Raw genomic sequence first — 21094 nt, forward strand, 5'->3', positions numbered from 1 at the left:
GTGGCATCCCAGTGATTGTGCTTGCTCACCCGCTGGTAAATAGTGAGCCACTCATCCACGTTTTCGCCACCTTTGCCAGAAAAGGTCCGCAGCTTGCGATAGTGCTGCCAGGCGGGTGCCGCTGTGCCTTGCTGTCGTGTGTTGTTTTCCTGGAGAATGTTCAAGGGCAAAGGTGGAAGACCAGCGAGTCGTCGGCTACAACGAGATTCAGAAGGGTCCGTGGTGATCGTTTAGCTGGTACATTCACTGCACCACTTTAGCTGGTGCATTCACTGAATGTTGGCGAACTTCGTCTTCTTCACCCTTCCTTCTCGCGAGCTTCTTTTTCACACTTCTGTGTTCTCTCCCCTGTGCTGCCTGACAATATATAAGGTGCACCTGTTCATTTGGTAAATGCCATGAAGACATGGGGTATGGGATGTTTCTGAATTGTTCCCTTTGACAGCACAGATCACGCTCACCCATTCACGACGTAACACCCTGCATTTTTTGCTTTTATCGACCAGAATGGTTTTGGCATGTGTCACCGATGATTTTTTTCGTTCACATCGAATTGTCACGCTGTCGCAGTTTGCATTTTCTGCAACATATTTGGCTTCATAGTTTCCTCGCCCCGCAGGTAGCCCCATGTTAAGATTAAAAAAAAATTAGCTGTGGTTTAGCTTGTGGTTAAACCTGGAGTTCCGCGAAAGCAATCTGCATGGCTACGCTAAGGTTCGGCTTCAAAGTAAAGACATGGCTGTTGCGCATAGTAGTTGACTTTATGGTTTCAGCTTTATTTATGCCATAGAGAAATCATTTCACGTATGAGCACCCCTTGCCTCTCGTCGTTGACCATTCTTATTCAGGTGTAGAACGTCTCTACATCGAACTCCAGGCCACACCACCGACTCAATGTTCGAACAAAATGTCTGTCCTAGCAACTCGCTGTTGTCGTTCGCCTCTACCAACTACCGAGTTATCTGTCTTCTCCTTCATCTTTTTCTTCTTTTTTTTCTTCTCTTCTTCTTTTCCTTCTTATTTTTCTTCTGTTTTCTTTTTCTTGTTCTTCTTTTACTACTTCTGCTTCTTTTTCTTCTTCTTCTTCGTCCTCCACTGTGCCGCGCTGATGGCTTGAAAACCTACCGCAGTGTAGCTTTCGCTACAAAACAATGCAGGACGCGCGCGAGGCACAGCAGATGTAGTGCCAACATCAAAACTTGAGTAGACGCAGCAGTGGCACTTTTCTCTTTGCCATCTTATTCAGATTGACAAAGATTTATGACAGTTTTTTCTCTTTTAAATGTCATTCCCTTTGCATATAGTTACTAAGCACGACAAAAATTAGTGCGAGCAATGGTCTATCAGCTTTCTCCTTATATAACTCACACCTTTGTATAAGATGCAGCAACAAATCATATAGAAAAAAATGTGACCTATACATGGGAAAGTATCTTTTTTTTAATCAAAACGAGACTGGAAAAGAAAAAGAAATGTAAATGTATTGATTAGACAGCTAGAAGTATGCAACCTGTGATTTGGTCAGGCAAATGAATGACTACATAAATCTATGAACCGACATAAGACTGGCCACTAACATTTACATGCCCCACTGCGGTGATGCAATGGTTAGGGCACTCGACTAATGTTCCCTAGGATGCGGGATTCGCTTTTCGATGGAGCCAAAAAGCAGGGCGCCCATGAGCTGTGTGATGGCAGTGCACGTTAAGGAACCTCAGGTGGTTGAAATTTTCAGAGCCCTTCGCTATGGCATCTCTCATAGCCTGAGTTGCTTTTGGAGGTTAAACGCCATAAACTCAACCAGCCTAAAATTTACATAAATGTGCAGTTAACCTAACTAATTTGAACTTTTGGGGAGTGAACAAAATTTTCAAATGACCTTTTCCCAGAGTAGAAAAACTGCTGAATATTCTGAAATGCAGAGAAACTTTTTTGCAGAGGTTTCATTGCACAAGCATCGAGAAGTCCGTGATGAGCGCAGAGTTTCAGAATGCCTCAGGAAGAATGCAAACATTGGCAAGGGAAGCGAACATCTTTGTCAGAATGGTGAGGCAGATAAAAAGAAAAGGGAATGACTAGAAGTGGGTGTCCAGAAGCGGTGTCCAGTTGGTGTCCAGAAGCGATACAGAATTAGGTTTAGGTATCTGGCGAATGCAAAGCCAATAGCCATCATTGCTTTGGGCTGGCTGTGAAGGCTGAAAGCTGAAACTTTGCGGCCAGTTTTTTCTTTTATTGGTAAGCCCCCCCCCAGTCATTGTGCACTTCATGTACACGAGATTTTTGCATGAACATCTGGTACCCTACTAAAGGTTCTATTCAAAATTCTTGAAGTGGGGTTTCCTTCGCATCATTGCCATCTACAATGATATGAGATTGAGCTTTGCAGCATCTGAATCTGATTGGTCCAGGCAGTGAACAATGGAGGTATTTTCCTGGTAGCTGAAACTTGATCTCTGTAAAGTACAATATGGTTATATGCTTATTAGAGCACCTCCTACATTTACAAATGCACGGGGAATTATTAATTGCACATGCAGTTACTCCTGTTTACCAGAGGGCAGTCTACTATGCTTGGTAGCAATGCATTTATTTGTGTTCTCAGTTGCCTATTGTCACTCTTGAGTGAAATCTCACTGCTTTAGTAAGCAATATCTCTCCTTCAGTATCTTGTCATCCTTTGGGATTATGTTTCTTTATGCGTGTCTGTTTCTGTTCAAGGCTCAGTTCGGGAATCTGGTGCGCAGTTTTCTAACAGAGAATAAAATCTTGTCTGGAGGGGGGATTCTTACAGATGGCCAACCTACCACTTATACGGGATGAAGGTTTATGTAAATTGAGATTGTTGAAAAGGCCATGGTGTTAATCCTACCCAATCTAGAGTAGAATTCTTAAGTTTTGTTTCTGTGTTGTGTGTGTGTTAAGCTTTGTAGCTCAAACCCTTTCTCTGCTCTAAGCTGAGAGCTTTCAAATCAGTGCATTGTGATAGATTGTAATCAAAATGAAAAATTGTACTCGTGCTTCTATAAAAAGAAAATTGCCTAGGCTCATTTTCAGTCATCGTCGCTCTTTGCATTGAGTTCATCACGCCTGGAGTATCAACAAGAGTTCCACATGCCTTACTGTGCATCTGCTCTCTTGCAGGACTCGATGGAGGGTTTTCTTCGTGACTCCAGGGTCAAGACACCGTTTCAGGATACAGTGATGTCAGCCTACCACATGTTCCTGCTCCTCACCTATGTCCTACATGGCCAGCAGAACCCTGTATGTTACTCTGAAGTCTGCTACATTTGGTGCCTTGCACATTGTTGTATCCTCCGCCGTGCCCTGCCCGACCACGCCGGGAACCGCGAAGTACAATGCCCATCTTGTAGCTCGAACAGCCTCTTTTGTTCTTCATCCGTGATGCATACATATATACAGATGCATGCGTCAGCTGACGTGATAAGGCATGTGTCTAGCGCCATCTAGTTTACATGAACACAACTATTGAATACCACACACATATATGCAGATGTAGTGTTGCATGGGCTGTTGAGTTCCTGCCTGCCCGGTACTATATGCTGCTTTTAAGGGATAGATTTCATGTGGAGCTCACGATGGTAATGGTGCGAGCTTGTGGATCATAGCTTCAAGACCAGTTCTTGCGTTGAGTGGTAAACTTTTCTGGGCGGGGGATTGTGGCACAGATTTGTAGTGAGTTAAGTCCAGTTCGTTTTTTATCCCCCCTTTTTTAGCACACAGCTCTTGGGTACCTGTTCCTGGCCTGAGCAGCATTGCCATTGGCATCAGCATAATCAATATGTAGCTCTAAAGTCTCCCAGGAAACCACATCATTACAATCGGCCCTGGCCAGCGTGGGGCACAAGATACCGCTCGGGTTCTCGCAACTTTTCATGGTCATACGAAGTGGAGGTGTCTTGGACAGTCTGGTGAATGTGGCAGCATTAAGATTCTGCACGGCCCCTTAGCATTATCATGTCCTGCCCTTTAAAGCAAAGCTTAAGTGCCCCTTCAAATTTTGTGGCACAATTCGAAGACTTTTTGGTAGTTTGAAAGGATATTTGTAGCACTAAAGGATTGCAGAGGGAGAAGAGAAGCTACAGATATCCTGTTAAACTATGAACCAACAAGCCCAGCTCGAAGTTTTGCAATGTTCGATAGAGTACTGCAAAAAAAAAAGAGAGAGAAAAAAAAAAGCAGGACATGTGGATTCAAACTACCACTTGTTGCATCAAAAATACAGCATTAATACATTTCGCCACTGGACCGTAGAGAAGTAGCATGTTTAATTGCGCTGTCATTCCTTTTCATAAAATTTCTCCAGTTTGCCGACAGCTGTTGCTGCTCAACGAGAAGCTGTGGGAATCACTATAAGCTGAAGGCCATTCTTAAATTGTAGTATATAAAAACCTGAACAAAACTATCATGAACCAGATGAGTGGGCCTCTCTCTGATGGTGACAGGCAGACCGCATAACCTATACTCGGGGACATTCTTCTGCGGCATTGTTGCGAAAGCTACGGAACCGCGCTGCTGCTAAACGTAGTCCCTCCAGAAACATTGCGTATCTTGCTGTGGAATATAAATAAACCTTTACATATTGTATTAAGGTTACATTACTATACTAACTAGTACAGCACAAGTATTTCACGCCATGTACATGCTGACAGCAGCGCTTCCTGTCACCAGTCCCACAAACTGTAGGCAGGCCGCATCTGCCACATCTCCCTGCCAGTTTCGGCGCTCACTGTTTGTCAACTGCACTTGCTTTGAGAGCGCACGTCATATGGACTATTGATTTGCCGCAAATTTATGTTCACATAAGCCTGCATATATGCAAAGGAACATATTTTTATATATTTTATTGCTAAAAAGCAGGAGCGAAACTGAAGCCATACCTGAGGTCAAGTACGTGTAAACTACCTACTCAGCTTAGTAACACTATAGTAGAGGTCCGCCCCCCCAATAACCGTGGCTGCATAGCCACAGAAAACTATCGTTGAATATAAACCATGCCATGAACTCCACTGTTCGCGTTTCATTCAGTGCTGATGGTACAGGTGCGGACATAAGTAAACGGAGCATGCTTTTTCGCTCAAATTAAAATCATGCCTTCTACCCTGGAGATAAGTAATCAATCCCATCCCACATACAGATAAGATCCCACATACGACTGCCATTTTCAATTATGCAGCGCGTAAAAAATAATAAAAGGAAAAAGCGTGCTTCGTTTACTTTTGTTCGCAGCGGTACATCTGAAATATACATATGTGACACACGCGTTTTTGCCCGCCATACATGTTCATGCTCACTGATCCCTTTATCAGGCATTGTGGCCAGAGTAAAATTTCATCGCAGTTGGTCTTTAAGCAGACGTTTTGTTCTGCTGCCATTGCTGCATAATTTATTCTCGACATCGATTTTTGTTTCTGTCACTTTTCTTTATCAGCTTGATAGTCTCTTCCTCGGCTTGTAGCCATGTAACAGTAGTGCACTCATATATATCTTCGTGCTTGTTGAAGAAGCATCGCAAGAGAGTTCAATGTAAGACGACAAATGTGAACATCAAATGCAGCAAAGGAAGAGCATTTGATGTTAAAATGCACCAGCCATGTGTTTAACATAGCCTGTAAAACTCCTGTTTCTCTTGAATTAGGAGCATTAGTAATGAACTGGCAGCATTAATTAGATCGATCAGGCCTTACCTTGAAGCACGTGAGTTGTAAAACTCCTGTTTCTCTTGAATTAGGAGCATTAGCAATGAACTGGCAGCATTAATTAGATCGATCAGGCCTTACCTTGAAGCACGTGAGCAAACATTGTTCTCAAACAAAGTATATGATTGCTTGCATCTCCTTGGCCTTTTTTAATGAAATGTGTTCGGTTTGGTTAAGTCCCATAAGGCTGCCATTAATACTGTTAACTTCAACCTGATGCAGGTAACGAGGGAACAGTTCAAGGCGACACAAGCACTTCATTGCCAAATGAACTGGATTGAAGAGAGTCTGCTAACAAAGTTACGTAGACGGCGGCAAGGCTGCTGTCAAGAAAGCTGCATCCAATTAATCAAGGTAGGCTCACTCATCAGTTCTTCAAGACATTTTTCACTGCCTTTCATATAATTTATTAGGATTATGATGATGAAGATCTGTGGCTTGTCTGTTTACAAATATTGTTGCAAAATTAACATATCTTTTTGTGTATAAATTGAGGTATGTTTAAAATTTTCCTTCAGTGTTTTCTTACGCAAAGGTGAGACATGCATATATGACAAAAAGTGATGCGCCACAATGCACGCTATCTTGTCTATCTGTATGCAGTACTCAGATCTATTGGATTATCACTTATATCGAACTATCAAGCCAACCCTTTGAAAATGTAATGAAGAAGTAAGTATAGGATTGTTGCTAAATCGTCTCCCGCTGTCCTGCGTCTAGTGCGGTTTTTAATTTTCCAAAACAGGATTCCTGATTGCATATAGTCCCGTTTTATGAACATTCTATAATATTGAACTGCACGCCGTGTCCTGCAAAAGGCACTTTACCTATTTACACCCCGACGGCCACTTTTCACGCTCGAGGTCAGGTCGGCTGCCTAGGCTCGGGCATTTACTGGCAGCGCTACCACTTTAACACCACTTGATGAGGTAAGCGTCGAATCCTACATCTAAGTGTCCTTCCTTCTTGGAATCCTTGTTACCAATGCGAATCTGCTGCCATGCGGGAAAGCCGGGGCCCGATATGCCGGTTGTCATGCGGTAAAGGCAGCCTTGCTAATGGAAGGCTTGCGGCGGCTCTTGCATTGCCTTTTCCCTTCTAAAAGGGACAAAGGATCGATTGTACCCTATTTTAATTGAGTTGCCCCTGTGTGAAGCCCCAGTACGGCCCTACTAAATATTCGGAACGCGTGCTCGTGCCCACAGAGTGGCACGTGGAGGTGTGCCCAGTGCGCCCCTTTTTTCGGTACCTGGCGCCAGGTGACACTTGTCACACTGGTGCATGTTTGAGTTTGAGTTTATTTTGATTTAGACAAAACTGTCTGGGTGAAGAGGGCTAAAGGTGACACGCGTGGTCACCTGACTGGGCCCTAGACACCCTACATTCATGCAGACAGAGTTTGGAACACAGCAAGAACACAGCAAGTTTGGAGCATAGCAAGAACACAGCAAACGATTTCATGTTGCAATATATACATAGGAAAAAAAAAACACCTTTGTTACAAAACAAACAATACCCACAGATAGGTTTGCTTGACAAAAAAAACACCTTTGTTTCAAAAAAATAATACAAACAGATACATTAATTTGACAGAGCGAAAAGAAAGACATTCCAGAAGAACTTGATCTTCCAAACAGTGTATAATATGCGAACATTGCATTGCTTACACACACCAGCTGGTTTAAACTTATTCACGTGGCATTCACTGAAGAAAATGACTAAGGAAGAAAATCTTTGCCTGTTTCCGGAAGGCAGGCAGAGAGGAACAGGTTTTCATGATATCAATCAGGTCAGGATAGAGGTTCAGGAGGTTAGGAATTTGCCAACTGAATAATTGTCTACCATAATTCGTCCGGCAGTTGTTCTTGATAAAAATGGTTTTCCTAAATTCGTAATGTGGCTCATGTTTTGTATATTTGAATATGAATAGTGCTGGATTGCTTTTAAAATCTGAAAAGGCAACCTCTGACAATTGCAGCTTAAATAATGATTCAATGTCCAGAATTCGATTTGGCCTAAAATGTAATGATGTCAAGTCACGTCGTGATAGATTTTCAATAAAGTGGACACCTTTCTTCTGTAATAAATAGAGGCTTTCCATATTTGTCCTCGAAGTGCTGCCCCATACAAGCAGGCAGTAATGTAGCCGCGAGTGAACAGTGCTGAAATAGAGCTGATGCCGGAGATAACGAGGCAACAGTAAACGGAACCGAATGAGCATACCAATGCATTGTGCAACACTGCGTTTAATGAAGCGAACATGACAAGACCAACTCAGGTTTTCCTGAAACTGAACGCCTAAAAATTTGATTTCTGAAACCCGTTCTAGTGGTCGCGACTGAAATATCACTTCATTACTAATATGAACAGCCTTGTTAACTGGAGTAAACAAAATGTACTTTGTTTTGTCAACATTTAATGCTAGCTCATTTGCAATAAGCCAATCAGATAAATTCTCAAGCCATAAATTTACATGTGGAACTAAGGAGTCTAAGTTTTCTTCTGAAAAAAATACACTTGTATCGTCGGCGTAAAGGATGATAGGAGGAGTTTCTGGTAGAGATACAATGTCGTTAATGTACAGAAGAAACAAGGTAGGTCCTAAAATTGACCCTTGGGGAACCCCAAATTTAATCAACTCAGACTAGGAGGTGAAACCATTGACAACAACATACTGAGAGCGGCATGAAAGGTAATTCTGCAATAGTTTAAGTGGAACCCCTCGTATTCCATAAAATGGCAGTTTGTTAAGAAGTATATCATGTTTAATTGAATCGAATGCTTTACTAAAATCTAGAAAAACACCTAATGTGTACAGATGATTTTCTATGTTTTTGATAAGCTTTTCCTTGATACTAAGCAAAGCAGATTCAGTCGATTTATTTTTTTGAAATCCGTATTGGCTAGAAGAGATTAACTCATGTTTATTAAGGTAGTTAGTGATTCTAATATTAATCTCTTTCTCTACTAATTTAGAAAACAACGGGAGAACTGATATAGGTCGGTAATTACCGATGATATTTGCAGCACCGCCTTTAAACAAAACAGCCACTCTTGCTATCTTCATTTTGTCGGGGAAAACACCTGTTGTCAAGATTAGATTTGTCAGATGACAGAGTAGATTAACTATTAAGTCAGCAATTGCTTTAATTGGTGCTACCTTAATGCCATCAAAACCACAGGAACAGCTGTTTTTGAGGCCAAGTATTATGTCATTAACCTCTGAAGGAGTTGTGGGATATAGGAAAAGGCTATGTTGTACATTAGATTCCACGTATTGTCCAGTATTTCTGGACATTGTTGCACGAAAGGCTCCAAGTGCCAAAAAGCGCCTGTTAAACTCATTAGCAAGATCTTTACCACTAAGATCAGTTCCTCCAATTGTCATTTGAATTGGTACGTTCTTCTCCGGTTTCTGTAGAAGATCTTTTACTGTACGCCAGGTTTTTTGAGGGTCAAAATAAACATCCGAGAACTTCTGAGCGTAATAGTTAATTCTAGACTTTTTTATATCAGCACCTAAATTATTTCTAATTTTTCTATACTCTTTCAGGACTGACAAATCTTTCGATTTTATAAACTGGCTGAAAAGTCTATTTCGGGCATTGATTCGTCTAAGCAGGTCTCGCGTAATCCAAGGCTTCCTTCCTTTTCTGCATTTGGCTGTTGCTACAACTGGGAAAGCAAATTCATACAACTTTATTATTTTATCCAAGAATCTGTCGTACAACATATTAGGATCCTCCTCGCATAGTAATTCGCTCCAGTCTATAGAGGAAACGAGTTGACGAAAATGGTCAATTTTGATCTTGCTTATAATCCGGAAATTCTGTGGTCGATCGGTACGTTCGACGATCTGTTTATATGACCTTTGAATGAAGCAGAAAGTTGATAGGTGATCACTGACGTCACTCAGGAGTACTCCTGCTATTGTACCGTGAATATCGCTGTTTGTTATACAAAGATCAATAAGTGTTTCGCTGGAGTGTGTGATGCGGGTAGGTTTTGTGATTATGTTATAAAACCCATTGGCCGATACTATATCAACGAATTCATTCACAGAATGTGACTGTTCTAGCATGTTAATATTGAAATCACCCATTATTACCACAGGTTTACTTTGCAAGGCAAAATCATCTAATACAGCGTCGAAAAAATGAAAAAACTCTTGAAGGGACGAAGAAGGTGGCCGATAAATTACGCCAAAGATGAATGCACCTGTCTGAATAAAAAGTGACTCGTATGCGGGGCTCAAAACTGTGCATTGCGGAAGCAGTTCATAAGGAATACTGTTTTTCATGTACAAAGCTACACCACCCCCTTTTTTGTTTTTCCTGAACAGTGCTTCACATCTGTAACCCGGAAAGCAGACAACATCGTTCAAATCAGTGTACCACGTTTCAGTGAAAGAAAGCACGTCAAAATCATGATCTAATGTCGACAAAAAAGTACCTACTTCTTCTTCTCTGTTCTTTAAGCTACATGCATTCAGATGATAAAAAGAAAAGCATCCAGATTTAGTTTTTGCAATCTTGATACATCTAAAGGAGTTGGCATCGTGATAACGGCTGCTCTCCATTGCGACTGTCATTCACAGTAGAAATTCACTACCGATGCAGCAAATCATGTCATCTTATCAAAGTCACTTTCATCACGGATGCGGATTGCACTGACGCCCTCGGTTTTCCGCACAAAAATGTGACCATTTTTTTGCCATACAAAGCGATAGTTCTTTTCTTTGCCTTTTCCATTCGCTAACCAAAGAAGGCGCTTATTGAAAGGGGTGAGGTTGTCCAAAAATTTCAGGTCAAGTGCTTCATCCTCAAGGCGTGAGCGGTTCCGCATCCACTCTTCTTTTAGTCGGACAGATGCAAACCGAGCAAGAACGATTGACTTTTTCCCCTTTCGTGCTGGTAGCCTATGAAGTGCGTCCAGGTTACTGTTTTTAAGCAGGGGTAGCTGAAGTTTGCAAGCCAGGTCATTCATTTTTCTTAGCAGGTTTTCATTTGCTTCCTCTGCGAGTCCATGTACCTCCATGTTTTGCCTGCGACTGTACTGTTCAAGTTCATTTAGCTTTAGTTTGACTTCGTTCCTGCTCGGTGACGTTCCTGACTCTATGCTCTCGACTCTACTTTCTAAGGTTGCAATGTCAGAGTCCTGCTTGTCTAACTTGTTCAAAATCGTGTCGTATTTGTCAGAAAGCAATTCTATCGAGGTTTCAATGTCACTGACTGTTTTCAATAGTTGTGTCAAATTGTCAGCTTTGGACACGAGGGGGAGGATAAGGGTAACCTTTTCATCTAACTCTTTTAACCTCTTCAAAATATTTGAGTCTTCAGTTGGCGTGAGGACGGTGCTACATCTTTTCTGTCCAAGTTCACAGGTTGGACAGATCCAACTAGACGTCAGTGAAGCACCCTTGGTACGGAAGTTAGTGGTCTTCACCCCAGAGCATTTGCCTAGATGGTACGAGTATTTGCAACCAGTGCACGTAATATACATGCCATCTTCAGGCAACGGGCCATGACATGACAAACACTCTTTTGCATCTTCATCCGGCATCGTCAAGAAATCTAAAAAAACCCTTCAAAGTGGCAGCAGTGGACAAGATAAAATTTGTTTTTTTTTTTAAGAAAGGCTAGAAGCACCACCAACCTGTGAACAAGTGCAGAAAAACTTAAAAGACGCGTTCTGGTTGCTGTCCACTGCTGCCGCGTGAATGACAGCAGGCCTGTAGTGTCAGTCCTTTTTGTAGCCAACTTGTGGTCACATGGCTCCGTGGCTATCGATGCGAAGATCGACACGATGGTCTTTCGACTGTCAGCCGGACGTACTGGCGCAGATCAGACGATAGCGCAGCAGGGTTCCACGATATCCCAGTGGCTTCCTGTGAACAAGTGCAGAAAAACTTAAAAGACGCGTTCTGGTTGCTGTCCACTGCTGCCGCGTGAATGACAGCAGGCCTGTAGTGTCGGTCCTTTTTGTAGCCAACTTTTGGTCACGTGGCTCCGTGGCTATCGATGCGAAGATCGACACGATGGTCTTTCGACTGTCAGCCGGACGTACTGGCGCAGATCAGACGATAGCGCAGCAGGGTTCCACGATATCCCAGCGGCTTCCTGTGAACAAGTGCAGAAAAACTTAAAAGACGCGTTCTGGTTGCTGTCCACTGCTGCCGCGTGGAACCCCTCGTATTCCATAGAATGGCAGTTTGTTAAGAAGTATATCATCTCTGTATATCATGTGTCTCTAGAGTCACCACACTGGTGACGAGCAGTCACCAATCACTCAGCATGCCTAATTGCCTTTTGTTTTTTTGTTTTTCTTAAGAGCACTATTTGCTTTAGGATGTAGTTTGGCTTCGCTTAAGAATTTCCTGTCCTAATACAGTCTTTATTGGAACTACTTGTTGGCATGCTACGGAGGTACAGTGGGTTCTTGTTTGTTTGAATTCATTGTATTCATACTTCTGATTTAATGAAACTCAGGCTTCGCTTTTGCCAACATGAATTGTATAGAAAGGGTTTGGCAAAAATATAACTGCATACTTCAAACTCTCGGTTTCTTTCAATTTCGAATTATCAAAATACTAAGTGTAAACTGCACTAGCTAATGATCAGTAGTGCTGCTGTGATGAGGGCCGGTAGACAACAGCAGTGCATACATGCACGAGTCCAAGTGCTTGCATAAGATCCTAAATGCTGTTCTGGACGACCCGGTTATTGTTCTCTTCTTTTCCAGATCTACTTAACGGTGGCTCGATCTGTGCTAATGACCACGTGGGGCACCTTCCAGTTTGCTGTAAAGTTCCTAACCTTCTTGGCCCTGTGCAAGGAGACAGGTGAGAACATGCTTTTGTTCCCTGTGTGCAAAGACTTGTCGTGCATAAGGTATGCCCTGTAAGTACAAGGGCCTTTGCTCCCTGAGCAGGAAGAAAACGGTTTCACAAAAGCACCAAGAATAGAGGTGGTTTTACTTGGTCTTGATGGAGTTTTTACTTTGCAGGAAATAAAATGACATACTTAGAACTGGCACACAAAATTAATCTTTGCTTAAGATTTCATAATGGCTACTTCAATAATATAGATTTTCTTCTACAGCCCATTTGTACCCCCTCATAAGTATTCAAAGGGTAAACCAGCCAAAAAAAGACGCAAACACGAGAGAGAACTTACAGAACTTCACCCCTCATAAGTAGTTGGCGTCCTCATGCAGTCAGTGTCAAGACAAATTACCACAATGTATACATGGATTTTCATATGTAATTGCCCTGCAGCAGTGAAATAATTCATAATTCTATTTATTTTTGATGCTGTTTCTACTTCAGCAACTGAGTGATGGCTGTGACATCAAAGTTTGCTTTAGTAACACATGGGGCAAGGATCAACGAAATAAGCACTGATACATAGTTTCAGTTCACTACATCACGTAAGCTGGCCTGCTTCAAAGGCCGAATGACAAAAAACTATGTATGTATATTCAGTTATGTTATATAGTTTGTTTCATGCCTCATGTGACCTAACGGGCATGAGAAAATAGTGCGCATTCTAGACGCCATCGCACCATGGCCATAACACATTTTTGAAAAAGTTGCATGTGCTCGGGATCGGGGTATCTGGTCCGGCCTGGCCCACCCAAGACAAATATACCCTGGCCCGTGCCCGGCCTAAGCCCAAGGCAAAGGGCTTCCAAGTGGCCCGAGCCCGGGCCTGGCTCAAGCCTGAGGCAGACAGCTTCCAAGTGGCCCGGCCTGAGTCCGGCCCGCGGGCCGGGTACGGGCTTTCGGTCTCGCCCGAGCTTGTGCAAGCTCTAGTTAAGATGCTCGATTACTCTACTGATGTATCCAGGTTAAAAACCAACCACTGGTGGATGCATTTCGATTGATGCGAAACGGAGAGGCGTCCGTGTGATACCAGCGCATGCTAAAGATCCCCAGGTGGTCAAATTTAATCAGAAGCCCTCCACTGCGGTTCCTCTTTCTCTCTTTCCAGTTTCAATCCTACCTTCCTCCCTTCCCTTACAGCAGGGTTCAGGTGGCCACAAAAAGTGACAGATTCTGTGCCTTTCCTTTCCTGTAAACCAATTGAATGGAGTGGCAGCCCTGTGTTGTCTGATTCCTGTGTGAGTTAAAGGCTCTCAGGTGACAAAAATTACTTGTAGCCCTCAACTAGGAGACATCTTTCACTCTTTCTGCCTTCACTCCCACCTTCCTTCCTTCCCTCAAGTCTGACAGATACATCTTTCCTTGGTACAATTTACAAGAAAAATATGAAAACATGATCTTGGCCTGGTTAGGTGTTTGGTGTCCAGCATGCCATGGGGTTCCCCATAAAGTATAGGGCACCAGTGGTGTCAGTCGGGAGGGGGGTGCAGGGGGGTGCATCCGCACAGGTACAGCACTCATGGGGGTGCAGCTGGGCAGTGAGAGGGAGGCAGGGTCAGGGTGCAAAATGAATTAGTATTGTGTAAAGACGTGAAAAGGCGGGCATTGGTGCCGCTGAGACTCTGACTGGCAAGTGTGTTCTTCTCATAGAACGAATTATTCTGTTTTGAGGACGGCTTGAAAACACATGCCTGTTGTTGTTGTGACTATAGGAAGAAGGAAAAGAAAATGCACGGGCCTGCTACTGGCTCTGCCTGCTACTAGAGCCTGCCAGAGACTTCACACCATTTTAATGTTAGTCCGGGCCTGTGTGCGTGCATGTACCCAGGAAACACACCATTAACCCGATGCCCATCGGACACCTTTGCGCGGGACCGTGTTAGATGACACCTGTCGGCGGCCGCGCCACCGCATCGCCTCTTTTTGTATGTGGAGTTCAATCTCCTTTCCCAAGCGGGACCGCTGGCACACTGGCAGTCTCTCGGGCAGTCTTTTTCCTTTTGTCTTATTCATTTATCTCCTATGCATTTCTCACTCCTCGGCTCAGTCAGACATCCGCCTCACACTTACAAAACGCTGAAAGGCTCAATGGAATGGCAAGTCTGATCACTACACGCTGACTAGAAAAAAAAATATATAATAATGAGAAGAGGCACCTTTAGCAAGGTCAGGTGCTTTAAAAGGGGAACTGAGAGTGAATGTACCCGGGGGTGCTCACGTAGTATGCGGTTCTTACCTTTTCGCTCTGAAAAAGGCAAAATCAATGTTAAAATGAGAAACGCAACTGAAAGCGTTAAAAACAAAAAGAATTTTACCTTTATTCATGTGGCATGTGAAAGGCTCTTGCTTGGGACCTAACTATAACGCGTGGCCTCATACTGGGCAATCATCATGGAGGGGGGGGGGGGGGGGGGGTAAAACGCCGCACTACTGTGCCGAAGTACCCGGGTTCGATCCCAACCACCGGCGGCTGCATTTTGATGGGAGTGAAACACTTAAATTCACGCATATACAACAAAAGCTTGTTTAATATGTAAAGAGCGTCACTTTGTATGATTTTTGTTGATTTTGCTTTCTTGCTTTCGTGAAATGTAATGTGTCAAGACCAGGCAATAAAGAAAAAAAAAAAAAAGATGGAAGCAAAACGAAGTGGGGTCCCTGTGCTATGCAAGATCACCAGGTGGTTGAAATTACTCCAGTGCCCTCCACTGCATACACTTCTTTCTCTCTTTCCACTTTCACCCCCTCCTTCCTTACTTACAGTGTGTCCAAGTAGAAAGTGTGACACATACTGTGCCTTTCCTTTCCTGTGAACCAATTATTATTATTATTGTTTCCATCACCCATCATTTCACAAGTAAACAGCATGCATCAACATGGATGTCTTTTTCTTGCGGAGTTCTGAGACTAGGCAAACCACCGTTCACTTTAAAACAGTGACTGCGAAATTGTTTTTTGCTTTAGATATCACAAATTAAAGTAAGTGACAAAAAAATATTTCAGCGCAATTTCCTTGATGAAAAATGGGTCTTTTGCAGGCAGACATTTATTGCTGTAGCCAGAAACAGCCGTAGAAGTGGCTTTTACAGAGAACAAGATTTGGATGGAGTCCTCCGTGCCCTATTAAGGCGCATCTGTGGCATAGATATTAGGTTCACTGTCACTGGTTAAGCAGGCTAGTTAGTATCTATCTGTTTTTGTGTTAGTACTTGCTTTAATTGTTTTCTAGCTTACTAAACAGCATTGCAATTGCCATGTGAAATGCAATGTCAATCCGATTTTTGATGCAGTGAAAGGGGACCACTTGAAAGCGGACGTCGACGCCATATTTCCACTTGTAAAGAAGTTCCAGGTGCTCTTTGTGCACAACAAGCAGCAAGCATCTGTCATAGATGCTCTTTTGAACCAGATCAGCTCTGAAAGTGTTTGAACACCTGGACGTGCTTGAAAAGACTAGTACTGCTACAGCTACTGACATGAATATGTCATGTTTGCGAAAGTAACTAGACTGCAGGGTTTGCTTCTTCAGACAGTGGATGGAGTTTTTATGACTTCCTAAAACATCAAAATGCCTTGAAAGGTGAGGCCAAGGGCTCTGCTAATATATCAAAAGTTTATAACTTCAAAGGTTGCATAAGTGATCACTCTGACTGAGGAGCAAACTGCATAGCCTGGCTACTTTTGGCAAAGACGGTACACGTTTGTTTTTGCAATTTCGCGTCCTAACCCACAATGCAACCCCCTACCCCTCCTTCTTTGCCTTTTACATGGTGTTGTCTAGTTCTTATGGCTAACTTATGCCATGTTTCAGCTGGCCGCATAAGTTTCCCAAACACCAAGGTTGCAAAAAAGGCTGAACTATGGCAGCTTAAGCATACAGCCTGTGAAGAATGAAGTACTTCTGCAGACAGCCGTACTCATTTTATGATTCACAGCGAAAATGACAATTTTTTTCTTAGCTGTGTTTTGAAAACTTGTGTGAAACTGTACATATATCTGTGATACGCACATTTTTTTTACATGAGTATTTCTTTGATGCAGATGATGCAAACCTGTTTTTAATTTGCTCTTTGAGGCTGCAGTTTGGGCAGAAAGTGTCATTTTAAACTTTTTAACTGATGTTTAGTCATTGACTTTTTTTTTTTTTTTTTTCTTTTTTTGGTGCTCGTAAGCAGAGCCCAAAATTCCCGATTCCTGCCAAATGTTAGTGCAAAAGGCCTTGTGACTCTGCGGCCTCCTCTTCTTGGCAAACTCCGAACCTGAAGGGTAATCTCACCATACTTACAACCCTGAGATGTGTTCGAAACAATGCTTCAAAATGGTTGACTGTCACTGCAGCCTCCCACGCTACATGTTCTCATTGTTGGTATCACGAACTATATGCTGCAAATTGTCATTCTCGTCATTTATCATCTGTTCGTTCTGCACTCCGAAATGCTCGACCGTCAGTACAGCCTGCTGTGCTACATGTTCTTGTTAGTAGTATCATGAGCTGTGTGTTGTAAATTGTCATCCTCTTCATTTATCATCTGTTTGTTTTGCTCTTTCAAATGCTCTCTTTCAGCTTGCCCTTATGACCGTTCAATTTAGTTAGTTGAATCGAGAGATATGAGTCGCACATGTCGCTAACAGTGGTGTATCTTGGAGAGGTGGCCAAATGCATCACAAAAGCCAAAGGATAGCAATACAGCAGGGTATGTTGTCCAGCCAGGGAAAGCGGTTGCTCGGGAAGGTGGATGATGGGTGACTTTAGTTCCTGGGAGAGGGCAAAAAGTCGTCGGATCTTACGTTGTTCCGTGAACATGTTATTGCACGTGTGCAGTGTTTTTGTGATCAACTTTACTGAGCTATTTCTAGTCCGAGACTTCGTGCATTCACAAGTGGAGCTCTCCTAATTCTTGCCAAATGTAGATGTGAGGCAGCTTTGCACATATACGATACCTCACAAAATGTTTTACTGTGGCAGCAGGTAAGAGTGTGTTTCCTGGTTCTGCAGCATCACTGTTGAACCACGGAGGAGGAAGGAATAGGAAAGTGAAGAGTATGCGGTAGTGCTTGAGCCATTTGAGCTTCTAAACTGAGAGGGTGATGGTGATAGAAATGCAGCGAATTCTGCATTCAGCGGGATGTTGCATTGCATATCCACGGTTGGCGGGCATTTTATTTTTTCACAAGAGGACAGGAAGATTGCCTTAGTATATATATATATATATATTTTTTATTTTACCTTGTCTTCTTTTCTATGGTGGTTCTGGGCACTTTCTTCCACCTGCAGTACCATAGTCAGCGTCACCCTCTTGTGTGCATAAAATGGGAATGTTTTAGTTGGCAGTGATTGTTAAACACAGTCATCATAATCATCATCATGTTCATCATGTAGTCATTGCATGTGTTAGGCATTTGTTTTTCGTAAGTGCTCAGTGTTTACGGTGCTCTACTGCTGAATCCAAAGACGCAGGTTCAATCCCAGCCTCAACATCCATGCTAAAGAACCCTGGATGTAGTTGAAATTTTCGGAGCCCGTTACTGTGTCGTCCCTCATAGCCAGAGTTGTTTTGGGGCGTTAAATCCCATAAACCAAATTTGGCTTTCATAATTTAAATAACTGCATAGGTGAAGTAACTTCATCGCTATCAATCAAATCCTGTTTACTTTCTTACTTTTTTTGGTATTATTTGGTTATTTCGTGATTTAAAAGCGTTCAGCAGCACAAGTGAATCACTGATACCTACATTAGTGATACGAGCCTTTTATTTGCTTTCAGTGCAAGATGTTATAGTGATACATACAAATTTTGGCTTCTGTAAACTGCCATTGATGTAGACATTGTGTCACGACTTGATTTTTTAAAAACAATCCTTTACTGCCGTGCAATTTTCAGTGTTTTTTTTTTTTTAATCATTGGCTTTTCTTTTTTTGCTTAATATACGAATGTTTGAGAAATTTTGGCTAGGTGTAAATAAGGTTTTTCATCACATTTACTAAGCATCGTAATAATTAGTGCAACATTCTTGCAAGAATGTTTGGCAATTTCCATTACTGCAGATATTGTTCGCACAAGTTGCCTTGATAAAGAAAAAGCAAATGATAGCTGTTTTGTGTGCAATTTTAATGTGGGAGTGAATGATTCTGAAGGACTGATGAATGATTGATAATCTTATAATTTTGTAGCACACTTATTCCTGCAAACTTGATTTCTTTATGAAGCGGCAGCAAGCATAATGTGGTACAGTCGAACCCGGTTATATCGAACCCGGATATATCGAATTTTGGCTATATCGAACTCACGAAATATCCCCTTGAAAATCCCATGTAAAAGTATAGGAAAGCCGCGTCATATATCGAACTCAATTTCACCGGTCGTTCGATATATCGAACTCAGCACCACGCACTGGAAAGTGTGCCTTCCCCAAAGACGATCGCATTACCCTTGGCCGTTTGCCGCGTGACGTTTTCAAGCCACGCGCGGAAGGAATGAGAAGGGACAGTTCGGCGACGGCTGGTCTGGGCAGCGCCGCGCCCATTCCCCAAAGGCGCGCGCATCTCATCTGCAGTTGTCGTTTCCCGCGCACCAAACACATGACGTTTGCAAGCCATGTGCGTGGGTGTGCCCATTCTTTTGCTGAGCTATCTCTCTCCTTCAGCACGCGCAACGCATGCGCCAAGCCAGCTCAGCCCGTTTTTAGACAGACGTCGGACGCTTTCTCCAGCGTGTGTTGCGAACCCTCGGCGGACGTGGCTATGGCGCCTGCGGATGTTAAGAAGCGGCAGTTTTTTTTTTCTTTTTTTTTTGCGAGAGTCATTCTTTCTTATAATAAAAAAAATAAATAAACATCCCCGAAAAAAAAAAAAAAACCTGCCGCTTCTTAACGTCCGCAGCCGCCATATCTTACGCTACGCCGCGGTGCTGTAAGTGCGGCGTAGCGTAAGATATGGCGGCTGCGGACGTTAAGAAGTGGCAGGTTTGTTTTTTTTTCTTTCTTTCTTTTTTGCGGGGATGTTTATTATTTTTTTTTTTAATCGTTTATCCTTGCATGTATGAATCAGCGAAAGCACGCGGTCAGCTGCTGCGATCATGACGCCCGCCCCAAGCGCCGCGCGATAAATCGAACCAGGCTTGTGCAATCAAGCCGTCACGGGCAGTCTGCCAAGTTCGCTCCCCGCCACCGCAGGAGCTATCAAAAGATAAACGCGCCCCGACGTTATCGCTGCGCAGCATCTTGGCACGCTGCCAAGAAATGAGCTGTGGATGAGACGACCGAAACGGACTGACGCGCGCCATCGACATGCAAGCGAAAATGCTCGCGATTTCTGCCGCCGCGGCGACACAGAAACCTTGTTTTGAGCTGCTGCGGTGGCTCGAGCACCGCTCGAGCGGCGAGAGGCGAGAGGAACGCAGTTCCAACAAGTTTGAAAATTTTCGCTCTGTCGCTGCCACTCGTCGCTGAGATCGCTCAGTCGCTTTCATGTGAGCGAGCTGGCCTTAACGCTTTTTTTTTTTTTTTTCAAATTCTCGGGTGCAAAAGTGGAGGGTGGGTTCATTATGCGAGTGGGTTGATTACGCGACAAATACGGTATCGTTTTTTCGCATCGTAAGTACCGTCACAAGCCGATTTCTGTATATTGAATTATCGATATATCGAACTATTTCGCGATCCCCTTCGAGTTCGATTTATCCGGGTTCGACTGTATAATAACCAGGTTAAAAACCTATTCATAGTTGTAGACCAGCTCTGAAGGTTTTTTGCCAGTGTCATTTGTATATAGCTTGCCTTTCACCTTCCATGTAACCATAATTGTAGTCCATTTGAACTGAAGAAAAGGAAAAAGTGTGCATCAATTTTACTAGGAAAAAAACCATGCGGTTGAGAGGTTATCTTCAAGAGTACCTGACACCAAGAATGGATGTTCTGTTGTATCATTCATTCTGCTTAAAACAGTGTTGCCAAAAGTTTGATAAGGCCATAGGGCAGGGGTCTCAAATTCATATAGAAAATTTCACCCCTTGTGGGCTAAATGCCAAAAATAACAAAAACTTCAATAGAAACAATGAATAAAATAAAAGCGTAAATATTAAAAACAATAAAAGTAAATAAGAATCAACCAAAACACCTCGTTTCCATATTACTCTCTCCCATTCTTGGTAGAAAAGAAAATTGGCGCATGCTGCCTTTTAAAAGATGGATGGTTACCGCTTTAGGATGGCTCGAAACGAGCTACTGGAAGGGCACAGCGGTTAAAACCGCAGTAGCTCACCCTCGAAAGAAAAAGTGCATATGTGGAAACTAAAGAGAGAGCGGGTGAAACAGAGTTTGAGTCTTGCTATTGAAGGTAGCTGATGTTCATCCGAAGTTCACACCAATGCCTCATTTTAATTCCACAAAGAATGCGTACTGTCTCTCTAGGCCGCATGTTTGAGAACCCTGCCGTAGGAAAAAAATTTTAATCATATGGATCACAAGCGAATAACTGAAACGCAGCAAGTCTGTTGTCT

At 42.9% G+C, this 21094-nt stretch overlaps 1 protein-coding gene across 1 annotated transcript; it reads left to right on the top strand.

Moving 5' to 3' along the window:
• The first annotated feature begins 3146 nt into the window (after window positions 1-3146).
• Window positions 3147-16864, top strand: LOC146185786 (uncharacterized). Its single transcript, XM_084606715.1, has 4 exons — window positions 3147-3261; window positions 5940-6071; window positions 12459-12558; window positions 15891-16864. Exons 1-4 carry the CDS (start codon window positions 3148-3150, stop codon window positions 16028-16030), a joined length of 486 nt encoding a protein of 161 aa, XP_084462841.1. The 5' UTR covers window position 3147; the 3' UTR covers window positions 16031-16864.
• The last annotated feature ends 4230 nt before the right edge of the window (window positions 16865-21094 follow it).

This window comes from Amblyomma maculatum, chromosome 6 (assembly GCF_055883805.1).
Source record: "Amblyomma maculatum isolate TAMU_Amacu chromosome 6, ASM5588380v1, whole genome shotgun sequence".
NCBI lineage: Eukaryota > Metazoa > Arthropoda > Arachnida > Ixodida > Ixodidae > Amblyomma > Amblyomma maculatum.